This window comes from Dreissena polymorpha, chromosome 7, assembly GCF_020536995.1.
Source record: "Dreissena polymorpha isolate Duluth1 chromosome 7, UMN_Dpol_1.0, whole genome shotgun sequence".
Lineage (NCBI taxonomy): Eukaryota > Metazoa > Mollusca > Bivalvia > Myida > Dreissenidae > Dreissena > Dreissena polymorpha.
The window spans coordinates 103,057,110-103,081,540 of record NC_068361.1 but is presented as its reverse complement, the minus strand read 5'-3'; the positions used below and the strand labels follow the sequence as shown (position 1 = coordinate 103,081,540).

The 24,431-nt window shown below is 35.7% G+C and overlaps 1 protein-coding gene across 1 annotated transcript; it reads right to left on the bottom strand.

The window, feature by feature from the left end:
- Positions 1 to 206: 206 nt before the first annotated feature.
- LOC127839993 (uncharacterized) lies at positions 207 to 24,375 on the bottom strand. Its single transcript, XM_052368382.1, has 25 exons — positions 24,299 to 24,375; positions 23,212 to 23,281; positions 22,864 to 22,948; positions 22,084 to 22,164; positions 18,871 to 19,076; positions 18,574 to 18,628; positions 18,088 to 18,228; positions 16,082 to 16,308; positions 15,429 to 15,565; positions 14,119 to 14,297; positions 12,894 to 13,039; positions 12,115 to 12,235; positions 11,667 to 11,881; positions 11,211 to 11,353; positions 10,346 to 10,416; positions 10,067 to 10,224; positions 9,673 to 9,839; positions 9,035 to 9,209; positions 8,130 to 8,608; positions 7,373 to 7,663; positions 3,148 to 3,509; positions 2,245 to 2,448; positions 1,702 to 1,899; positions 917 to 1,053; positions 207 to 464 (listed from the first exon to the last, which is right to left on the bottom strand). Exons 1-25 carry the CDS (start codon positions 24,307 to 24,309, stop codon positions 228 to 230), a joined length of 4,296 nt encoding a protein of 1,431 aa, XP_052224342.1. The 5' UTR covers positions 24,310 to 24,375; the 3' UTR covers positions 207 to 227.
- Between the last annotated feature and the right edge of the window lie 56 nt (positions 24,376 to 24,431).

The window sequence follows — 24,431 nt, the reverse complement described above, 5'->3', positions numbered from 1 at the left end:
GTATCAAAGCTTTGTTGCACGCGGTAAACAAAACACTGCAGTGTGGGTTCACTAAGAAATAGGTTTTCCTTGATCAGTTCAGAAGTATGTAAATGTAAAGTTCAAACAATGTAGGTCAGATGATGTTGCGATGTTGATAGTGTTTAAACACATCAACCATGCGAGTATTAATGTTTTCCAGGAAGCATTATTGATGTTATACAGAACATGTCTTTTTGGGGACGGACTTATGGACTGACGTCAATCGCTTTATGCCTCTCAGTAAGAATCAGTAAACAAAATATCGACTTGTTATGCATCATACCTAGTGACAAAGGTACTGGTCCAACCATAAAATGTTGACGAATGTTGAAGAAAGTGATATCAAATGGGGGCACGGGAATATTGGCACTAACACAGAAGTCAACCTTATCTGGAAACTCCGTTAATGCTGCCATGAACTTGTCTGCCATGTCTTTCAGCAGCTGTAACGATTTAATTGACATAAACATTAATTTTAAAATGATTTCTGCAACATAATTATTTCGTCACCAGAAATTATTTATATCACGTTATTGAGATCAGAAAAACACTGAATGTAACGTTATTACTTTTGTTACTTTCAACAACTATATTTCATAAAGACTGGATCCGCTGAAAGGATTAATGCAACATTATTGTTTCATCAGTTTATATGCTTTAGCTACTATAGTTACATACACATTTGCTCAATTAGTTATATTTGAAACATAATATAGCACAAATTGCAGATTAAAAGGTCCGTATAACATGATCAATACATCAATTGACCTATTTCATTCAATGTCATAATAACATAAAATTCAATGCAATTTAATAATTGCGTTAGCAATTTCAGTACTTATTACACTTACTACGATTTCATAACTTAAGAAATTGAAATTAATATTAAACACACCTGATCAACGACTTGATGTCGCACATTTTCCAGTGTCGCTGTCACATCTTTATTCAGCAAGTAGAATTCGCTTAGCTGCATCATGAATATCGAAATCGGTGTTTGTCGGATACTGACGTCTGTACATGAACCCGTCGCTAACAAGTATTTATATTTATAATATACCTGTTTATAATCTTAACGAAATGCTGGCTTTATTAATCAGTAAAATATATGTATGAGCCGTGCTCTGTGAAAAGGCGGTTGAAAGCATATGCTTAAAGCGTCGTCCCAGATTAGCCTGTGCAGTTCGGACATGCTAATCAGGGACGACACTTTCTGCTTTTTCAATATATTTCGTTTGAAGAAAGTCTCTGCCAAACAAAAAGTCTAGTTTAGGCGGAAAGTTTCGTCTGGGACGATACGTTACGCACATGCGTTTAACCCCCTTTTCACAGAGCACGGCTCATATGTACTTAACAAATCCTTTTATACTAGTCGCTATATTTCCGATCTAGTATTGCCGCAATATTTAAGAAGGAACATTTTGTTCAGTTCAACAAGCATATCTCATTCTCGTGACTAGCGATATTTCGCATCATGCTTCGTGTAATACATCAGGACACAAGTCACTCTTATATACCCTTGAACACGTTGACAAACATAATATCCCATGTGTATTTGATGCACAAAAATACAAATTATTTACACGGTTTGGGTAAAATGAATTTTAGCCAGGTCAATTAAATGAAAAAATGTTTGTAACCTTAAAAGAAAATGGAAGATAAATCGAATTGCAACAATACCTCGTTTATGTCGAACTGCGTTTGGCATCAAATTGAGGTTGTGGAACAATTCTATCGGAGGCATACATGTCATGAATAAATCATTGCACAATTGTATCTCAGCTGTGAGTGTGACAGATGTCCCTTCAATTTTTGCGTTAACAATGAACAACACTTTGAACAGTAAGAAATTCGCCACCTCCATATGCTGATCTTCACCTGTAAGGCAAAACAGGCGTGTTTAAAAAAACACTTTATTTTGATACATTTTGAGGTGTCGTACTTCTCTGCAAATAATGTGGTAATAAAGCTGAATGCATTTTGCCCAAATCAGCATTTTACGCTTTTGTAAACAGTGTATTAAAGTTAAAAACTAAAACATCAGAGCAACTAATTATCATATTTAAAAAATCACTGAACTGATCCGTTCAGAAACTGATTCACGCGATTCAGCATTTTACAATATAATGCGAACATATCAATAAACATACATTTTCTGGGTTAATATCGTTTATTCCAAGCTAACCATGCCTTTTTAAATAAATACAAACATTAAAAACGTACCGTTTGGTTGGATGGTATAATTCCTTCCCAAAACGCTTATTTCTATTTTCAGTTCCGATGGCACAAGTGCTATGGAGGCGTGCAGCATCTCTGACTTGGGTCCGAGAGGAACTCGAATGTTGCACGACAGACCAAGGCAGTCCTCGTGAACGTAGCAAATGTGACCGAACCCTTTGGCTATTCCATCTTTAAACATGGGACAAACTGCAAAAATACAAACATATATGTTTCCATATAACAAATTTGATGTCATTAACGTAACACGCGAATCAGTTAAACTTATAAATGCAACCCAGTTTCCATATAACAAATTCGATGTCATTAACGTTACAAGCGAATCAGTTAAACTTATAAATGCAACCCATTTGTGCGCTTTGTAAATAGATGTAATAAAGCTTAATTGAAGGAACAGGGAACACGAAATTGAGCCAATGCTCTTTAAAATATCCACTGAGCGGAAAAATGACATTAACTCGATTTCGGGGAGAAATGATGAGAATTTCAAACCTATGCGGAACATTTGTTTTCAAGTTTCCGAAAATAAATAAGTATTCGAAAGGCAAATACTCTCTGTAAATAACTGCGCAGAATGGCCTGACAATATGCCAAAATCCTCCTTAAAACAACCTTTAGAAAATAAAATATTAATAATCAAAGGTGAATAACTCCTGAAAATTCGTTGACCGGAACGATTCGCATGTCTATGTTATAGGAATGTCTAAGATCTCACGCGAACACGACACGTGTGTCGGACAGAAGTACGGATATCGAGTAGAACAAAAACGATAAGAAAACATGGTTTCAGAAGTATAAACAACCATTTTCATCAAATTTATTTTTTGGAAATAGGAAGTACTAAAACAGGCCTCTGCCTCTAATTAATTGAATGGATTAAATACGAACGTTTTCCGGGTAGTTCTGCCATGGAGAGAGACAACTGACCAGCATCCCCAAATTTCAAGGGGCCAAACTTAAATCCACCGCTATTGTCATCATCTCCGCTTCCACCAAAATTTAATCCACCAGTAAAGTCAAATCCTCCAAAATTGAATTTGAAATTGTGAAGTTTGAGAAAGTTAATCGCTAAATTTGGTGTTAAGGTCGCAGATGATTCTGAAGGTTCCGCTTTCATTGAGCAGGCTAACTTTCTTAAGATGTCGATGAATTTCTTTCCAATTTCAGATGTTGCGTTGAGCTTTTCTATGATCCAATCCACCGTTTTGCTGTTCACATCGACTATTTCTAAGATGTTTGGGATCTTTGGACTGAAACATTTCAAAAATGGCATTATAAACAGTTTATATATTTAAATATTCATTACAATTAATATAGCCTTTAACAGGACATGTTCATAACTTTTCTCGAAAATGAAGTGATGCAATGAATTACCTCAAAACACTGTCACATTTGGAAAAACTTGAACGAGTATTAAAAAAGGCAGAAGATAAAATGAACAAGAGTCGTACCAAGACAGCGCAATCGAGTATTTTTCGCGTTGATATTTTACATTTTTTATCCTACAACTAAATGATTTTATATAAAAATTAAGACTCGTTGAATAAATGTAAGGTTTATTCAATACCTTGCACTATACAATACCCGCTATGGGACTACTTTTGTTTTACTTTCACTTATCGTTCATTTGTTCTTAATTTTGGTTTTATACATTAATTGAATGTTTACTTTTCAAATCAGTATACCGTTAATGAATAAAGGTCGTACGTTATCAATACAATGCAGTGATTCTTTTAAATTAATTTAGCTTAAGAGAAAAAGGGATCCCATGGGGGACTGAACCCACGCGTGGTTACCAGATATTCTTACCGCGACGCTAAATAGCTTGCACGATTGCGTAACTGTTGGAAAAGACCTTATTGTACTACACATGTGACAAAAGCTTTTTATTGCGTCATTTAGGTCAATGACGCTAATGTCTGCAGTTGTTTTAAAGTTAATGATGGTGTGTGTTTACGATGAATTATTAAAATACTAGGTGAATAGCCGTGTTGGAATATAAAACTCGAATGAAACCGGTAAGACTACATTTCGATTTACCGAAAATATCAAATGTACTCAAATAACGCGATGTTTTGTTGAACAATTTACGTTTTAAGAAAAGAGTATGTGAATTATTCTTTAACTGTTCGAAGGAAATCGATGTTGAATTTAAGGGGTAATTTCTTTGACGAATAAGTCGTTCATTTGTAGTTCGAGCAAATAATGTCTATCTACTAAAAACCACTTGCTTACACCAAGAGTAAAAGATAAATAGCGATAAAGAAATGTATATTTTATGTTATATGAAGAATTTTAACTCGTCATGGAAGCAAACAAAACTTGAAGTTGACGAAAATAAACATTGTAATTACACAACTTTGGTGAGAAGAGCATGAAGTAGTATGTTTGACTTGTTTATGCCAATTAGTTAAAAGTGTGTAAAAGAAGAATTGTTTATAGACTAAAAATAACAATATCGGCGGAGATAAATGCTGAATTATGCTTGACGTACAGGTATACATTTTGTAAGTTCAAAATGGCAGCCATTTTAGTTTTTGGTATTTTGCAGGAGTGAATCAAAAATTTTAGTTTGAACAAAATTGTTTGTGTTCTACTTGAATGTGTTACATTTGCTATGTTTTTGCTATTGTTTTTAGCAATTAAAGACTTCTATTTTGATTGCATCAGGAACAAATTAAATAAAATAAAATATTGAAGGATGAATATAATACTATCTTAGTGTGATTGTAACTTGACTTTATACTACTCTTGTCAGAGAGGCTTACACGACACGTAAAGCCTCGCCATGTTAACCTTTCTTCAACTCGTCTGATAAATTCAAGTACACAATCACACTAACATAGTATTTTATATATTCAGTTCACTTCAAACGACCTAAAAGAAATAGTTAAAGTTGAATATCTATGGAGGTTATTTATTATATGTTACTGTGAAGATGACAATTAATACGTTAAAACAAGAAATGTCACCATGCAAATAAACTAGATGTTCAGCTTTTAATCAAGTAATTTAGTTTAATTAAATTAAATTTGATTCAAGGGTTTCATATAAGCTACTTACACGTAAAAATGGAGAACATAAACTTCCACAGATTCTAATTTACTTATCCGAAACAATTTTTCTATTGCAAGTTAATATGATCTTGACCTAACTCGCCAAATGCAATCCTAGTCCTGAATTAAATGTAAGATACCTACAAACAAAATTGCAACACACTACCTTCATTTACACTAATGTTATGGAGCGGAATCACTTTCCTATGTTTGATAAAAGTGATCAGTAAGTTGCATTTCTCCACGAACTTTCATCTACACATATCCATGCTATCTGAAGTTATTCAGCGCAAATTGTAAGCAACAGTGACCATAACCCAACAGGGCCCAAATAAAATACATCCTAGATATGCATGTAAAAACAGATATTAGCAAACAAACGCTAACCTAAATGTCTGATGTACAAAAAGTACAATTAAGAGTCTAGTCGTGCTATATTGCTGCTCAGAGTGTTTCAAGCCTCGATCTAATGATGATCCAAATGACAAGTGTGAAATTCAAATAACATATTTATAGTGTTTACGAAGATGTGAACTTGGTGCATGCACATGTTCTAATGAATTATTTATTGCATGTAAATCTTGACCAAATGGGGGCATAATCATGATGTACGGCTTAGCCGGGTCTTTGTCAGTGACTGAAATAATGCTCTTTAACACATATGTTGTAATTTTTGTATGCATACGGAATTATTGCATACAAACGTTAACTTTAATTTTCTAATTATGAAAGGGTTATTATTCTAAATTACAGGTCCGATTCACGTGAATTGGTCAGTGAACTTAAATGAGGATCTCAAGGTCATGTGTGATGTTTCTGTAATATTAATTGAGATATGTGCTTGTTGCATTCAACCTTAACTTCAACTTGCACTTAAACCGTACTTTTAAAGTATAAAAGAGGCATAGCCTTGCAAAAATGCTGGTCATAAGTAAAGATCTTGGTCAGAGAATGCTCATAAAATCCCTAAAATCATATTTTGAAGGTAGGTAGTAAATATAGAGGTGTTGAGTAGTTAAAACAAAAAGTAAACCTTAATATAATAAGTCTAAACATGCATGTGCAAAATAACAGGTCACAGTTACGGAACTCAGTTAATGACCTCACACAAAGACTCTGATAATATGTGGAATGTTCCTATGGAGATGGTGCTCGTTTACCTCATGTGTTCGTTCAAAAGGGACTAAAATGCAGGTAAAAGTAATTAAACCTGGTCAGTAACCTCGTCAGTAACCTAGCATTATAACGACGAGCATACATGCATTTTCAATTGATTACTATAAGTAGAAAATTGGAATAGAGATGGTGCACTTTGTACCTTAACAAGAGCGTTAAGCAAACATCTATTGAGTAGCTGTAACTAATTTATAAAAGGAAAAGTTACAAAAAATCCCGACGTCTGGTTTTAAACCAGGGATTATTAAAAAGAAATAGCTAACACGAACCAGGATTTTTAATTATGGTTAAAAGCTTTAAAGCTGTGTCTGTATTACACGATTTGGCTTATTTATCGATTAACACAATACACACGCATTTTATTTTATAATATCGATTTATGATTATTTATTAACAAATAAATATGTTTGTCTCTTTCTAAGTCAGATGCGTTATTTTGGGTTTTAACATATGAATATATGCTTTTTTAAATAAATACGACTTGTGTTGTTGTTGTTTGTAAATTGTCTTTTTTTCCCTAAGTTTAAAAAAAATTCTGTATTGTCATAGAAAACAAATACAAATCAAGAAAGAATGTGTTTTTACCATTTCTTTTGAATAAAGACCAATAAAAAGAGATGTTGCTAACATGTTTGCCCAGTCCACCTCTGACTAACAATCAAGTCGTCAACATGTACGATTGTTAAGAAAGAGATTTATCGTATGCATGTACGTTTCAATAAGTGCGGAAATAAAAGTTGATGAGGGCTAATAGGAATTATATTTTTGGTTCTGATTACATGATTTAACAAAAATGTACCGACGGTTCCCCTGTATTTTAGCGGTAATTAATCAGCAGTTTATAATAATTTAGTAAATAGTAAGATTCTTTATTCACTCACTTGCTTCCAAAGAGAGCTTGCTTGAACATCTCAGCAAACTGTTTAGCTTGCTCTTTGAGACTCTCTTTGAGACTGTCTCCAAACGATGTAGGATCATACAGAGATGGGTCGTCAGGTCTGTACTTGGTATCCTCATCACCTAGCATGCCATCGATATTTTTCGCGTTAGGTTTACGACGTCCAACGGGTGTCTTTTTCGCGTTAGGTTTACGACGTCCAACGTTTTTTTTTTTCTTATCAGGATCCACGTCTTCATCCGATTCACCGGATTCGAATGTCTGTCCTATGTATCTGAATTGAAAGTATTTATGTTAAAACTTCTCTTAAAGAGTATAGTTTCATTGCATATGTTAAGTTGATAGAGTTGATTTTTCTTTAAAGAGTACAACTGTATTTCACATGTTATAATTTTGGTATTGTAGTTATTATATGATCAAACGAAACACCTTTTTATTTTCAAGTAAAATTTTACAGAAACTAAAATGAAATGTTTCCTGGTTATATTTTAGTATCCAATGTCGGGTTTTCCCTAATAAAGGCCAGTAACGGACTGGGTGCTTGTGGTAAAGGTGCTATTATATAATTTATTGCAAGCTTATCTACTCAAACGTTTCATGAATACTATCGCTAGATTTTTGTGGCATCACAATATTTACTGCTACATAAAGAAATAAGACTATACTCTCGTTTTATACTTTTTAAAGGAATATGATAGTTTCACACCAAAATTAAAATGAAGAATGTGTTATTATTTTACCTAAACTCGTGATCGTTACAGTCCTGGATCCATTTTGGAATCGGCACCACGCGATCAAGGAAAGGTGACGGATCAGTGTAGTCATAATCAGCATCAGGCAGCTCGTCTTCCTGAGCCTTTCTCACTGAGACGTGGATGGAATTCTTTCCTCTTGAGGCTACAGTAGACATCCACTCATTTTGTTCATTTTTCTTAGCTTCTCCAATGGTTATTTCAAGGCGTTTATCAGTATTTGGGTCTTGTGGATTACCATCGGCTTCCTTTACATTAATGCTCAGTTTCCTTTCTTTACAGACCCTTGCTGTTGTGGCTTTACCAATTTTTTCTCCAGCTTTAACGGTCTTCTCGTGCAAAGATTGATCTGCGTCAATGTTTTCCACAACTATTTCAAAAAGAGCGAATTCTGGATCGCTAGGTTTTACGACTACTTTTTTTTCATCTCTGTAACTTTTTAATATTCCATTTACAGGCATATGGACCTGCAAATAAAGAACAATAACAATTTATATTAATTAACTGTTAAACACTCAAAACGTGTATACACATTTATTTCATAAAATGAACATTAGGCTGAATGCAGTCGGATTTTCTATTCTAATTATGTTTTCACGGGTCTGTTATAAAATTTGTAAGATCATGCTATGCACATCCATTAATATTTTGTTATACAGTTTTACAATAGCACCATGTAAATTGCTTTCCTGTAGGCAAATCGGTAAAACAGTCAAGCATGATCTGGAATCAAATTTACTTAAACCAAAATAATTCATTCTTAAACACGAACATACGTTTTTTCGCACACGCAAACACTCTACCGACATCAAGAAAGAGTCACTGGTCTTAAAATATTTTAAGTAAAATATTCTGGTTAGGAATGTTATGCCATCATGTTGACGTCGACTTACCGTTTGTCCCTCTTCAAGAATGATATCCACCCCCGTTGTTCCGTACGCTCCGTTAGCTGTGGATGGCCACACGCCTGAGGGACATTCTTCAAATGCATCGCGGCGCTTGGTGGGAAAATTGCGGTCGAATTTTGGTCCAAACACCTTTTGCACAAATGATTTGCTCGTTTCGATGCTTTAAAAACAAGATTTTTCTTCAAAGCTACATATACCCAATCACACTGATATCTGCGTTAATAAATGTATTCATGGCTATTTACTTTAATAGGCTACATCGACGAATATATAATTTGGTATATATAGTGAAAAGTTGTTTTGAATGTGCAGGTAAGATGTATTCATAACACGAGTGGGTCCTCATGTGGGTCGTGTTTGCGCATTTCTTGCTTTCAGTTTATCGCTATAATTCGTCATGTTTTGTGTATAACAGTATTTGTTCACATGTTCCCTAACCAACTAGCCTAGCGTCGATGGTTGTTATTCCTTCGATAATATTATTTATATTGTAATAATAACAAAAACATTGCTTTGTTGCTATCGTAGAAGGAAAACCAAATGTGATATTCAAAGACTACCGATACTATTAATTGATAGTGATATACATTGCTAGAAAGTTTCATATGCCTTTTAATACATACACTTTTTTGATATTTTGATAACCCCATTTTACGCCTTTTATTGCATCCATGATAGACTTAAAGATTTCAACAAATGGTGTCACGAATTCGATCAGAGGTTGCAGCGGTTCAAACACGTGGTCCCATTTACCCTTTAGGTTATTTACAACATCGTGCATCGTGTCTTTCTGAAATATGATTATAAACAATATTTTAGAAAGTTCACAAAAAAACTCGATTACACAAAGTCGGTCAAGCGCTAAATTATAATACCAGATAAGTCGGGCACGACGTTTATTAAATATTACGAAGACACGTATCGTTTTCTTATCGTTAAGACATACAAAAGTACCAAATATTGCTACATAAATAAAATATATCATTTTGTGTAGCTCGTGTATTTTGTCACACTTGCCACAGCTGAAATGCCGTCACTGATCGCCGACTTTGCCTCATTCTTGATTGCCGGTACACCATCTTTAATCGAGTCGGTGAGTTTCTTGAACACGTCCTTAATTCGTCCTAGAATTGCTGGTATTTTCTTTGCTGCGTTGATCCATTCAACAACACGCCCTAAAATCGTTCAACCATCAGCAAGAAGTTTACGAAATCAAGACAACATTTACGTATACCATCTAGTATTTAAATATTACGAAGAATGCGTTTACATAAACAAAATCATAGTAAGAAATACCTTTAATGAAGAGACATGCCTCTACCACTTTATTTTTGACGTCTATTGCCATTGTTACAGCCACTTTGATGCTAAACAAGAAAACGTTTTAAAAATAACCAAATAAACGTAGAGATACACTGTCCATTACATAAAAATATGTAAATCAATTTATTACCACATTTTGCAGTTATTGCGCAAGTAGGTCCTTATTTATATGACATTTATATATCCGACTATGTTTTGGATAATCCATGAATTATGTTGTAATGTTGCAATAACGTGCAAACAAATAAAATGTAACATACTGAAAACAACATACATTATTTCCATTACTCTAACATCGCGTAAGCGATTAAAACATTCATATTTTCAATGGACCAGAGCCTTTTAAAACTAGGTCCAGATATCATTTTAGCATTTTTTGTTAGTAAGTTTTATAATGAATTAAAATACAAATATGACTTCTAAAGAGTTCACAAGGTTTCATAGAAGCCATATATTGAAATGTTACGCTTCCTGGTGGCAATGTTTCTTAATATACTGGAACCATTTTCGTTATTTGGCAAGATGTTCATGCAAATCGGCCGTGTTATCTTTATGACAAATGTTCGGGCAAAGTTTCAAGAAGATTATGTGATAAATAATGTCTAATAAGTGCTCACAGTGTAAATGTTGACGACGCACGACGAGCGACAAACGACGGACAAAATGCGATGACAAAAGCTCAAAACCAACACGTTTTGCTTAGGTGAGATAAACAAAAGTACATAATAATTTTACAGAAACCTTGACAACAAGAAATACTTTTGTGTAAAATTCCCGTTTCAAGTGTGTTTGGTTCGTTTTTTAATGATTACTAGAATCATATGCAAATATGTTTTACTCTATTATCGCCCTGGACATCGATGTCATTGCCTGTATTGGATTCTGGAAGAGTTTCCCAACAGCTTCAACAATTGAATTGAAGGCATCCATAATCTTCTTAGCTGTGTAGGGCAAGGCCATCGTAACAACATCAACAACGTCCTTCAAAAAGGGAATGATATAACAGTTACGTGAACACAATACATGTTTAAAATACTACGTGGTATGTATAAACTACAATAACCTTATTCTAAAAGCATCGGGCTGGAGTATAACAGCATTTTTGTAAAACAGAACTTACAAACAAGGCTTTATATTTAACAGCAAACAAGATCCTTCATTCATTGGACCATACTGATGCTTGTCTTTATTCATAGATATTTGATAACTGTTATACGTAAGATATCACGTGTTTTAAAATCCCACGACGAATATTAAGGAATTTATAACAGAAAAAATAAACAAAAAAACATACATTGTAGAATTTGAGAGCATCGTTTTTTATCCCGTCGATGAAGTCGCTAACTTCTTTAACAATGCTTTTGATCTCTTCAATAATAGTGTTGGCGCTTATGCTGAACAGTTCCTTAACAAAATCTCGCATTCGGTTAGCCACCTCACCAAGTCGTGTCGGGAGATTTTTCACGATGTCCACGACTTCATTGACAACCTTTGTGAGTGTCTTACCACCTATAAAGAACGGGTCATCATTGTAAGCATTGGATAACAGCTCTTATATTTCAAAATTGAAAGTGTAAGTAAATTATGTGTTTTATTAGTAAAAATGTCTCACTATGAATTAAAACAAAAACAACCATTTTCGAAATAGATGGGCTCAGTACCAGTTTAACAATCGTTTAACTGATTTTCGGTTATAGCGTACCAAGAACATAAATTGATAAATATTTAAAGTATATACTCACCTTTAACCATGGTCAGTATTTGCTTGAATGCTTCTATCGCATTAATGATCGGGTTAACAATTTTGTCCATAATTTTGTCAAAGATTTGGACCAGATCAGAAAGACTGTTGATTCCAAAGTCCTGCAGTTAAACATTGATCCAGATTAATTAAAATTATCTGCTACTGCGAATGTGGTTTAGAATTTATATAGTGGTATATACATTTTCAACAATAAGAAGTCAAATTTAAAACCGATCATTACAAAGATATAATGCTTTAACATTATTTTTTATGATATTATGTGTACATACAAGTGATCAATTAAAAACGCCGTGCCGTTCAAAACGCCTCGAGGGCTAATACCACAGCTAATATGTGGCCCTTTATTCAGATATAGACAATACTTACCTTAAAATATTCCTGTCTTAATTGATGTGGCTTTTAAAACAAGATATAGAACTTGATATACTTTCCTTATGGACTTGCGATCATAAATGATGCTGATCTTGAAACAGAAATGTGCCTTGACGACACTTACCTAATATTCATGCCAACGCTTATTTGCACCTTGATGTATACATTGGTGATAAGAACTTTAAGGGCATGACGATTAAAGGCGATTCTGCCATTGACAAATATATACGCATCAGACCGTAGCTTATGTTAATCACAAAGCAAACATATGTCTTCAAAATACCAACTGACGCAGATAAAGAATTTTAAGATTATTGCCTTGTGAACATTCAGGTCAATATTAATATAATCCTTGAAACGGATAAAGACCTCGACAATACTCACCTTAAGGACATTCAAGTCGTATTCGATGTGACCCTTGAAGCAAACGTAGGCCTTGACGATGTCGATCTTAAACCCAATCATACCGACATGAGCCTCTGCATACGCGCCGTCATAAACATCTACCATGAAATGACCGCTGAGAAGAGCTGGAATTACAACAAATATATTTGTTATCTAAAATATTCCTGTATGGCAACTAAATATTATCCAATATAACTATTTGATTATTATTGCATATGCTGTGGATTGTGTGTGCGTCTTTTTTTATCAAGTACTATTATCCACCGTGAAATTACCATCAAAATAAAAAAATGATAATTTATAAAAACCATTTACAATGTATTAATTTCTACTGGTGTGTTTGATCATCATAAAATTTCATCTCACTAACAATAATTAAACGACGGTTTAACGACAATGGATTCATTATTTTAATTAATGAAACATAAGTACACTTCCACTATATGTCACTCAAGCAGCTGTTCTTTACTTGGTTAACCTGTGAAAATTAAATCATCTTCATCATGTATATTTATCTACGAAAGTTTCCTTCAACGAGAGCTTTGTCATGAATGTGACTAATACCTCTCGATCGCTTAGTCAGCTATATTCGAGTGCAAAAAACTCATGAATTGTGTCGATCATTGTCAAGCACATTTTCAAATTTCAGTAATATCACTTCAGAAATGTGAAACGAGTTTGCTCCAAAACCATGTCAACTTTCATCCAGTCAAACCGATTGACCGATCAGCCGAGAGAACAAGCACCTTGGTGAAACCGATTGACCGATCAGCCGAGTGAACCAGCACCTTAATGAAACCGATGGAACGATCAGCAGAGTGAACAAGCACCTTAATGAAACCGATTGACCGATCAGCCGAGTGAACAAGAACCTTAATGAAACCGATGGACCGATCAGCCAAGTGAACAACCAAGTTAACGTGAGGTTTTATTTTAATTTAAACCTATTTATTTTAGCTCGATTGCATCGAAAGCCTATGGCTTATATAAACGCTCTCGAGTCCGTTTCCTGAGCCTAGAACCAATACTTGGCGTTTTGGGGGAGATTTAAAGAACGCTCCCACGTTGGGGATCGAACCCGTGACCTCCCGGTCGAGAGGCGGACAACATATCCATTACACCACTGCGACCTTACAAAGGTCATTTAAGATAGGTGATTACAAAGTAATTTTCACAGGTTTTATTTTCATTTTTTTTAATTTACCCAATTTCAGATCCAGTGTATTTCGGATGATAAGACCGAAGCTCGCCCCTATGTTTTCGGTTCCGATTGTCTTCTGCCAGTCGATGCCAGGGGGCTGGATCGTCACACGGATTCCTTCCTCAAGTGCCTGGAGAAGACTTCTCCGGACACGACTCACGATTGGATAGGTGTAATTCTTGCTATAAGGTAGTAAGAAGCGTCATGTTTAGGATGCTATTGCTTCTCATGTTATTTTATAATATTGCAAGTTTGTGATAACGGCCAGACAGACAGACGTTCTCTAATTTAACTTATTTTTAAGTTCAATATATATGTCTATTAATTTCAGTAATGAAGTGTTAAAGTTAACCAAATGGCGATGTAAAGAAAGATAGAAAGATATAAGGTATAAGTTTCACCGAGCTTAATTGTGTGAGGCAAGTTTGAAAAAGCTAAACAACAAGATGGCTCCAATGTTTGGGCAATAGCAAGTTTCGAGTCAAAGGCCAGTAAGGGTATAATTTTAACAGTCTGGTTGAGTTTAACAATTCCGCGCCATACCTCCATGCAGACCCTACTGTACAACAATGGCGTGATCTAAAATAACTAAGGAGAGAGAGGACCACTCTTTGATGTAAGGAGCTATATATATATATATATATATATATATATATATATATATATATATATCATGGGGTTTTGCCTGTTTTGACCTCAGAGAGATGTTTTGTTAAGTTTTGTGAAAATCCGCCAAGCGGTTAAGGAGATAATTTGATTTATAAAACCAAATTTTGACGACATACGACTAACAATGACGGACGCCGCAAAAACACCTACCGCAATATCTTAACATGAGCCATTCGTTCTCAGATATGCTAAAAAACTTTCTACAAACAAGCGATGTGTTTGTGAAACACTACGTCTCCATATATATGACATTTTACCTTGAAGGATGACCTTGACCTTTCACCACTCAAAATGTGCAGCTCCATGAGAAACACGTGCATGCCAAAATATCAAGTTGCTATCATCAATATTGCAAAAGTTATGACAAATGTTAAAGTTGTTGCAAACAAACAAACCAACAAACAAACCAGCAAACAAACCAACAGACAGGGCAAAAACAATATGTCCCCCTCTATAGTGGTGGGTGACAAAACATCATTCTAACTATGTAAATGTTGAACTTGTTTATACCTTATTGTTCAATCAATTTTAAACGTATGTACACCTTCATTAAATACTGATCTTCAGTAACTGTTTATTTATTTGCCACAGCTCTAATCAACTCTACGTTGCTATATTAAATATAGCAGTCCTGTCATGCCTACCTGATCACTTCTGTCTCGTGTTCAATAGTGAAGTTTCTATCGTCAGATTTCGGGTGCTTCTTGAACACAGTGTGGGCAGTTTTCCTTACTACCTCGTCATGGTCGTGTATGATACTGGTCAGCAAAGCATCCGCGCTCTTCAAATATTAACTTGTGATATATTGTATTGTTCTCATTGTAAAAAAGGTTTAATTATACACACTGTAATCATGCGCAATTTACCGATTAACTAGAGCGTTCTGTCGAACCTGACTAATACCTCCACTAAGCTCTGTAAGCTAGGTTCAAGAGGAAGTGATTAATAATATGTGGGTCACTTGCGATGAACATTTCGTCAGTCACATTTATCCTTAATGGTGATGACATATTTCAATATATTTTCTTTAGAAAATAAGTTCGCTCTGAAAACGTACACAATTTTATGCGGACTGCAATGTCCATGGCTTAAGGCTCATAAATATTGCAACTGGAAAACGTTCACTCCGAAAACGTACAATATTCAATGCGGACAAACTAAAAAAAGACATATCGAGGGTATAATAACTTCAGTTAACCGAAAAAGACACGTGCACGTAATTGTATTTTTTGTCACTAGTGGATGTACATATTGTTGCAAACGTGAACAATATATCGTACAATATATGGACGATTACCTTATTGCAGGAGAAGTGTCTAAGTCCGTTAATTGCCGCACGACGCCACGCTGTGACGCCCACATTCGGCGCCATGTACGACATGATGTGACGTAATGATCGCTGTTTCCCGGCGTTGCCTAGACTCTGTAGGAGAACCATCTTGGTTTCTATATGCTTGCGAGCTGGCGTATCATGTTGTATGATGGATCGGCGACGGCGGGGTTTGATAATATCGCTTGACCTCGCTGTAAGCGTAACAAGATTACATTTCAATATGGGGACTGTCTATTCAGTTTAAAGTTTTGCATGGGTAATCATATGTTGGTCTTTGATGAATGTTTTTATATGGCTTCAGAAACCCATGATTGTGATTTCGAATGGATGTATATTACGAAAAGAAAAAACAAAAGTGAAGTTTGTGTTTTTAGGTTTATTATTATCCTCGTGGATACGTAATAGAAAGATGAAGCCAAACCACTTTACATCTCGGTTAACTTACCGAAATTAAGAATTAAGGAAAGGACCTTAATAAGTTTATTAGCTCTATAGGCTAGTTTGTGGAGCGGTTTAAGTTTGTTACAAGACTCAATTTCTCTTCCTGCAAATACTAGACAATGTGATACAAGTCGGCATTGGTTTCAAACAATGTGGAGATTGTGTTTAGAGATTTACGTGGTTTTTAATCATATCACTTTGTAAACTATTTCTTGTGTTATAGACGATGTACCATGTACAAGTCTGAAATAAACTATCTATCTATCTATCTATCTATCTATCTATCTATCTATCTATCTATCTATCTATCTATCTATCTATCTATCTATCTATCTATCTATCTATCTATCTATCTATCTATCTATCTATCTATCTATCTATCTATCTATCTATCTATCTATCTATCTATCTATCTATCTATCTATCTATCTATCTATCTATCTATCTATCTATCTATCTATCTATCTATCTATCTATCTATCTATCTATCTATCTATCTATCTATCTATCTATCTATCTATCTATCTATCTATCTATCTATCTATCTATCTATCTATCTATCTATCTATCTATCTATCTATCTATCTATCTATCTATCTATCTATCTATCTATCTATCTATCTATCTATCTATCTATCTATCTATCTATCTATCTATCTATCTATCTATCTATCTATCTATCTATCTATCTATCTATCTATCTATCTATCTATCTATCTATCTATCTATCTATCTATCTATCTATCTATCTATCTATCTATCTATCTATCTATCTATCTATCTATCTATCTATCTATCTATCTATCTATCTCTCTGTCTGTCTGTCTGTCTGTCTGTCTGTCTATCTATCTATCTATCTATCTATCTATCTATCTATCTATCTATCTATCTATCTATCTATCTATCTATCTATCTATCTATCTATCTATCTATCTATCTATCTATCTAGCTATCTATCTATCTATCTATCTATCTATCTATCTATCTATCTATCTATCTATCTATCTATCTATCTATCTATCTATCTATCTATCTATCTATCTATCTATCTATCTATCTATCTATCTATCTATCTATCTATCAAACACTATTACAGTTTGTTTTGGAATCATATGTGTCTTGTTCTGAGAAACCTGGGCATAATTAATGTGCGTAAGTGTCGTCCCAGATTAGCCTGTGCAGTCCGCACAGGCTAATCAGGGACGACTCTTTCCGCTTTTAAGGTATTTTTAGTTGCAAGGAAGTCCCTCCTTACCGAAAATCAAGTTTAGGCGAAAGTGTCGTCCCTGATTAGCCTGTGTGGACTGCACAGGCTAATCTGGGACGACACTTTACGCACATGCATTATGGCCAGTTTTCTCAGAACACGATACATATGCAAAACCTCATTCAGGAACATTAGGCAGCACCTTACTCGCCTTGATGTGCTCGAAACAGTTATCGCTCCTTTCCACAATCCGATGTTTGTACTTTCGCGACTCTGTCGATGTCTATGTTGCAAGGCAATGCTAAGAAACAGAATAACTTACTTTCGTTGTGGTGGTCAAGCCAGTTCTCTATCCTCTCCACAATCCTGTCCGACACCGTGGTGTTGAGGTCATGCAAGGACTTGGCCAATGCCCCCAAGGACAGACACGCCCTCTTTCGGGTCTTCGTAAGGGCAGGGGTTTCTTAACATTACAAGATTGTTTAAGGCTTGATCATAACAGACCAGACCTAAGGCAAAACACTTAGTATTTAATATTCTATATGTAGGTTTATTTCATTTATTATATATCAAATGCACATTCAGTTCACATGAATGTGAACGTCTTCCTTACAGTTAGCAAAAACAACATTTAAATGAACTAATTCTTCCTAATTTAGCCACGTTCTAGGAACATTGGACTTAATGCATTTGCGTAATGTGTTGTACCATATTCGTCACACAGGCTTATCGTCGATGACACGTTACGCACATGCAATAAGACCTGTTTTCCAAGAACGAAGCTCAAAGCAAACCAAGGTCAATTTACCGCCAGGTTCATGGCCATCTTCGAAGCACAATTTTTCCACTAAGCTCACCAGTTCCTTTAATAAATAAAATAAGTTCGATAACTGTTAAAATTTAATAACAGTATTGACGACACCGTAGGTGGAACTTGTATGTTATAAAGAGCATATTCAATCAAAACACCAACATCAAGCTTTTATGTTTAAGAACTTAAGAACTTAATTTAAACCAGCCATGGTGAAAATGTAAGTGTTTATTTATATTTAAAAAAACAACAATATTATGATTGATTGAATTGTTTCGCTAAGAACTAACGTACCGTCACGGGGCTCTGTAGGGCGATGGCGTGAAAAAGACATCTCCTAAGGTCCTCCTCTGTTACATTGGGCTGTGACATCACGTGCTCCAGAACCAGCAGTTGGGCCTCGGCGCTGCCTTCACGTGCAATCAGGTCGATAAACAGATTCCTCTCATCTACACACACCGAGTTGTTGACGTCACACGTACGTGTTAACGCTTCCTCGCCTAAAATGCAGACAATCAATTACAATTATGTCAATGGTCAAATTCCTTCTGTCTACGCACCGTGTCATCGCCATCATGCGGACGTGTGAACGCTTCATGGCCTAAAAGGATGTTCTCATTGCAATGGACATATTAATCTCGTCTGCGATGTGATTGACGTCACGCGTATGCTTACCCACATTAACGGCAAATACACCACCGTTAAGTGCAATTGAACGGTATGTGGAATTCATGTCACACTTACGTTACAAGGCATGCTAGCTTCAAACTACTTCTTGTTTAAAGCAAAAGATAAGTTCAATTCATTGAATATATAGGTTTGTTCTATAGCATAAAGATAAAGCAACAACAAGAATTAGCATTACCACTCAACTCCTTTAATCATGAACTTTATTCATTTCGTGTTCCATGTTTTTAACAGAGAATAATTTAAATAACTTCACAGTGTGCTAACGGAGTATTCGTAATAGTATTTGTAAACCAATAATGCTCCATTATTGTTACAAATATAACTTCTAAATGTATGGTTCGGTTAAACATAATGCCCTCTTCCATCAATTGTTAATTATCTCATTTCGATCCCCTACAGATAGAAATAGACCATCAATAAAAAACGTATTAGTACAGAAGCGGACACGTAAAAGGTAGTATAGAACCCGTGCCGCGTGGTGCAGCGCTGGTAGACCACGGGGCGCACAGCACAAGGAATATCGTGAGTATAAAGCGGTTAAAGCACATTTCCGGAGAGCCATGTGGCGGTGCGGTGAACAATTATGACAAAACTTGACCATAAACTCGAATATGACTCTGAACATGACAGTGTGAGTTTCTGGCGGACAGTAAACTTAAAGAAACGGGATTCCGGTGCCGACATAGGAGGTGGCATCAACTTCGATGGGAAGATGTATAGAAGCCGTGAGGAAATAACGGAGCAGTGGGCGAAATACTTTATAGACCTGTACACCCCTTCAAGCTCCCCGGAATTCGATTCACACTGGGAGTATGTTGTTAGACAGGAAGTGGAGCAAGCATTGACTAACATGTCACCGTCTCAAGATGTTTTTGTTTCACCTGAAATGGTTGAGTCTAGTAAAAATCAGCTATCTAAAGGAAATGCCTGTGGTTCCGATGAAATTTACCATGAACACATGCTGTATGGCAAGAACATTATCGCTGAACCCTTATCACGCTTTTATACAGTTATGCTGCGCAGGGAGGCAAACGTTTTCCGCTGTTGTATCTTATTTACATAAATGGCCTGATAGAGAAACTTGAAGAGAGTGGTAATTGCCTGTGCATTTATGACATTAATATGGCTTCGCCTACCGTGGCCGATGATATGGTTCTAGTATCATACTCTAAAAATGGTCTCGAGAGGATGCTTAAGATTTGCTATGAAAATGCAAACAGGTGGAGGTTTCTTTATAATGCATCAAAGCGTTCCGTACTAGTCTATAATAAGAAGACAGAAGAGACTTCAACCTTCTATCTAGGGCATGAACGTCTGCCCGCTAATGACAAGTATACCCATCTTGGTATTGAATGCAACTCTGTTTTGACCACTAATAATGCGATTCATGAGGCATGCGTGCGACTGCGAGGAACATACATGAGCTTGTGCTCTAAAGGGGTAGCGCCTAAAAGTCTAAATCCACAAACTCTATCAACAATATTTAACTCGTCTGTTATCCCTAAGGCCTTATATGGCTGTGAGCTATGGAACAACAACTCGCAAAGTGATCTCGAACAACTTTCAATCGCACAGAACTTTTGCCTGAAACACATGCAATGGTATGACAGAAACATCTCAACAGATTATTGCCTGTCAACCGTTAATACCGTTCTGATAGTGAATGAACTGGAAATCAGAAAACTAACATTCCTCGGCCAAATATGCAGATTAAATCCTAAATACTAGTGAACTATATCTTCAACAATATCTTATACGTCACATTAAACTAGAAGGCCGATGCATACAGGATACTACAAAAGTATGACTTAATGAACGTCTTACGCTCATACGTCAAGGGTGGAAATTTCCCCACAAAGCGACAATGGAAGAAAATAGATGAGCAAAAAGTCGTACTGAATATAAGAACGAAATACAGAGTCGCATCAAGGGCAACGATCAATGGGGAGTAACTGCGCATGTAAAAGACTCCAATAATAACTCCTCTGTATGGAGAGTAGCAAAGACAATCCAAAAATAATTAACGTGTGTAAAACAATATTGAATAGCATATGAATGTTTGTGTCTAGACAGTATGTACGAGAATGCAGACATTGTTGCTTGAAAACCGTTAATCTCGTAATTCATAAGTTGTGGTATTGTCACTTGCTAGAGGATTAGCGAAAACATTTATGGACAATTCTAATTGAATGCATCGGAATAACGGACTTTTCGCTCTTCATCCACTTAAATGGCTTAGAACAAAGTGTATCGTTGCTGAAAATGATATCTGAAACTGTTGACTCATATTTTGTGCATTTTAAATTGTGCAAAGCTGCTTTTAGCATCCTGAACTAGGGTTAGACGCTCTGAGCCATTAAAAAAAAATCCACATATGTTGACATGTCAATCCAATCTTTGTTAGTGTACCTTACACTATATAGCAGTCTTCCGTGGATGGCAAAATCTGTGACATATATTTAGTATTTTCGCCTATTATGTCTTTATTTTCGTTTTCGCTTTAAGACATATCCTCGGCGAATAAGTTACACTGAAAAAAGGTAATTATTATTATCTCAATGTGATTTTTTTCCTTAGGAATTACAGGAATTCACAATTATTTAGTATTTATATATAATCTAATTATGTTATACTTATTTTTGTAAATAATCTAATGCCTGTATTGCGTTGTTTCATTTTTTATCTTTGTATGTGTAAATACTCGATTGTTCTTCCTTGCTTGTATTATATGTTATGCTCTTCATGAATGGAGGGAAATAAAAGTCTATCGGTTAAACATAATGCCACTCATAGTAGGTATTATAGTAAAATCTTTACCGAGAGTAAGGAAATCCTTTCTTTCAAGGGACGTAATCAATTCACGCAGCTGATGCACGCACTCGGTTCGGTTACGTTCGTCTGAAAGATTAGTACACAATATAATAATGTGTATGTCATAGTATTATTACGTCATAGGTTACGCAAAGAAATTAAAAAATGATATAAATTACAAAAGTAATTATAAGGTATTGTTCGTTCTTAGGGTTAGAAGGATATTACTGCATCATGCAGCCATGTGTTAATTTTTACTCTCTCGATAAAATTCCTTAATTTAACATATAAGAGCCTTTCTATGCGAAAATCGGGCTTAACGCTAGTTGGTAAAGTGTCGTCCCAGATTGGCCTGCGCAGTCCACACATGCTCGCGCTTAACGCTTGTTGGTAAAGTGTCGTCCCAGATTGGCATGCGCAGTCCACACAGGCTAAACGCTTGTTGGTAAAGTGTCGTCCCAGATTGGCATGCGCAGTCCACACAGGCTTAACGCTTGTTGGTAATGCTTAACGATTTTTGGTAAAGTGTCGTCCCAGATCAGCCTGCGCCGTCCACACAGGCTAATGAGGGACCACACTGGTTGGATACATTCCATACGAAGAGACCTCTTTAAATCGAAGCATTCAATGAAAGCGGAAAGTGTCGCCCATGATTAGCCTGTGCAGACGACACCTTACGCAAACAGCCCAGTTTTTCCAGAACGAGACCCAAGTACTCAACCTTTCAAGTAAGAATAATTTACTAGTAAGAAGCTAGTAAATGTTGAATGTATTCAAGCTACTTACATTTGTTGGTGTAGGAATGGACGCACGCAATATATTTTCGAATATCCGCCTCAACTTGTACCAATGGTACCTTTTTCAAGGGTTTCTGAAATGCATGTATATCACCATACATATCCCGGTATATACGAAATTTGAAATGATAACTAAGCGATTGATATTTCAAACGATTAAACGCGCACGCATGCACAAACATTCTGTGATCACAAAAGACTTGTCAGAGAATAATTATCGTATCACTACGTACATATTTTTTACGTACATTTGTAGATTGTATAGCCTGACATCACATTTTGTTCATGACGACCAAACACGGATGTGGTTTTGATGAGATTTACCGTATCGACTTACCGGTTTGACACTGATTGAATCCCGATGCATCTCGTGCAGAGCGTGGTCTCGAGCAGGGTCGCTGTGCTTGCTGGAATTGAAGAATTCCACATAGATTTAAGCCTCGCTCTGTGAAAACAGGGCTTAATGTATGTGCGTAAATGGTCGTCTTAGATTATTCAGTCCGCACGGAATAATCAGGAATGACACTTTCCGATTGTATGGATTTTTAAGTGTAAAGAAAGCATCTTCTACCCGAAAATTTAGCCTAGACGGAAATTTTCGTCCCTGATTAGCACAAACGGACAGCACAGGTTAATCTGGTACGACACTTTACGAATATGTACGACACTTTACGAACATGTACGACACTTTACGAACATGTACGACACTTTACGAACATGTACGGCACTTTACGAACATGTACAACACTTTACGAACATGCTTTAAATCTCGCTTTCCCAGAGAAAAAAGAAACATGGCATTTCCACAAAACCCGATTTGCATATTGTTCTTATTTATTTCTTTAATTAAACAGAGAATTTTAGAAATAGACCATCAATAAAAAACGTATTGGTACAGAAGCGGACACGTTAGAAGTAGTATACAACCCGTTCTAGGAAGGAGGGCATAATACAATGTTTTGCATATATTACAGACCAAAATGAAAAAGGATATCGGTTGAAATATGTGGAGCAATAATGTTTCGGTATTTGTATAACGCTTATATTATCCTGCGATATCTGGCACAGACTTTTGAGAACATCCGCATGCAAATTTACTTCACACTGTATACATGTATATTTTCGCACATAGTATTTTTAAATGCCAAGTCGTACATATAAAACATTTTTATTAAATAAAAACCATTTAAGTCCATAATAACCCATGCGAGTTTCTGTGATGTCGTTGTTTTTATGAATGTGTTCATGGTCGCCTTCGATTGGTTTAAACCAACGATGCTTTTCTTTTAAAGTGCGATGGCGGTGGTAGCCATTTATGTTTGTTGCGTCGATTGACAAATGTACAAGCACCCGTGCTTATAACTATTTTCTGATCTGTTCATGCTATAAATCTACTTGTATATGCTCATAATACCATGTCTTACCTCTTCAACATGAGTTTCAGTTTGCTTCGTGATATTGAAGACACCTTCGGAAACTCTGAAAGGAACGTGGTGACAGTATTAACCCATTTATGCCTAGTGGACTCTCCCATCCTTCTAGATTGGACCAATTTAT

Coding starts and splice junctions, on each gene's coding strand:
- LOC127839993 (XM_052368382.1), bottom strand. Junction 19,077..22,083: donor AAAGGATTTCCTTACTCTCG/GTAAAGATTTTA, acceptor TCTGCATTTTAG/GCGAGGAAGCGTTAACACGT. Junction 465..916: donor GACATCAAGTCGTTGATCAG/GTGTGTTTAATA, acceptor AAATCGTTACAG/CTGCTGAAAGACATGGCAGA.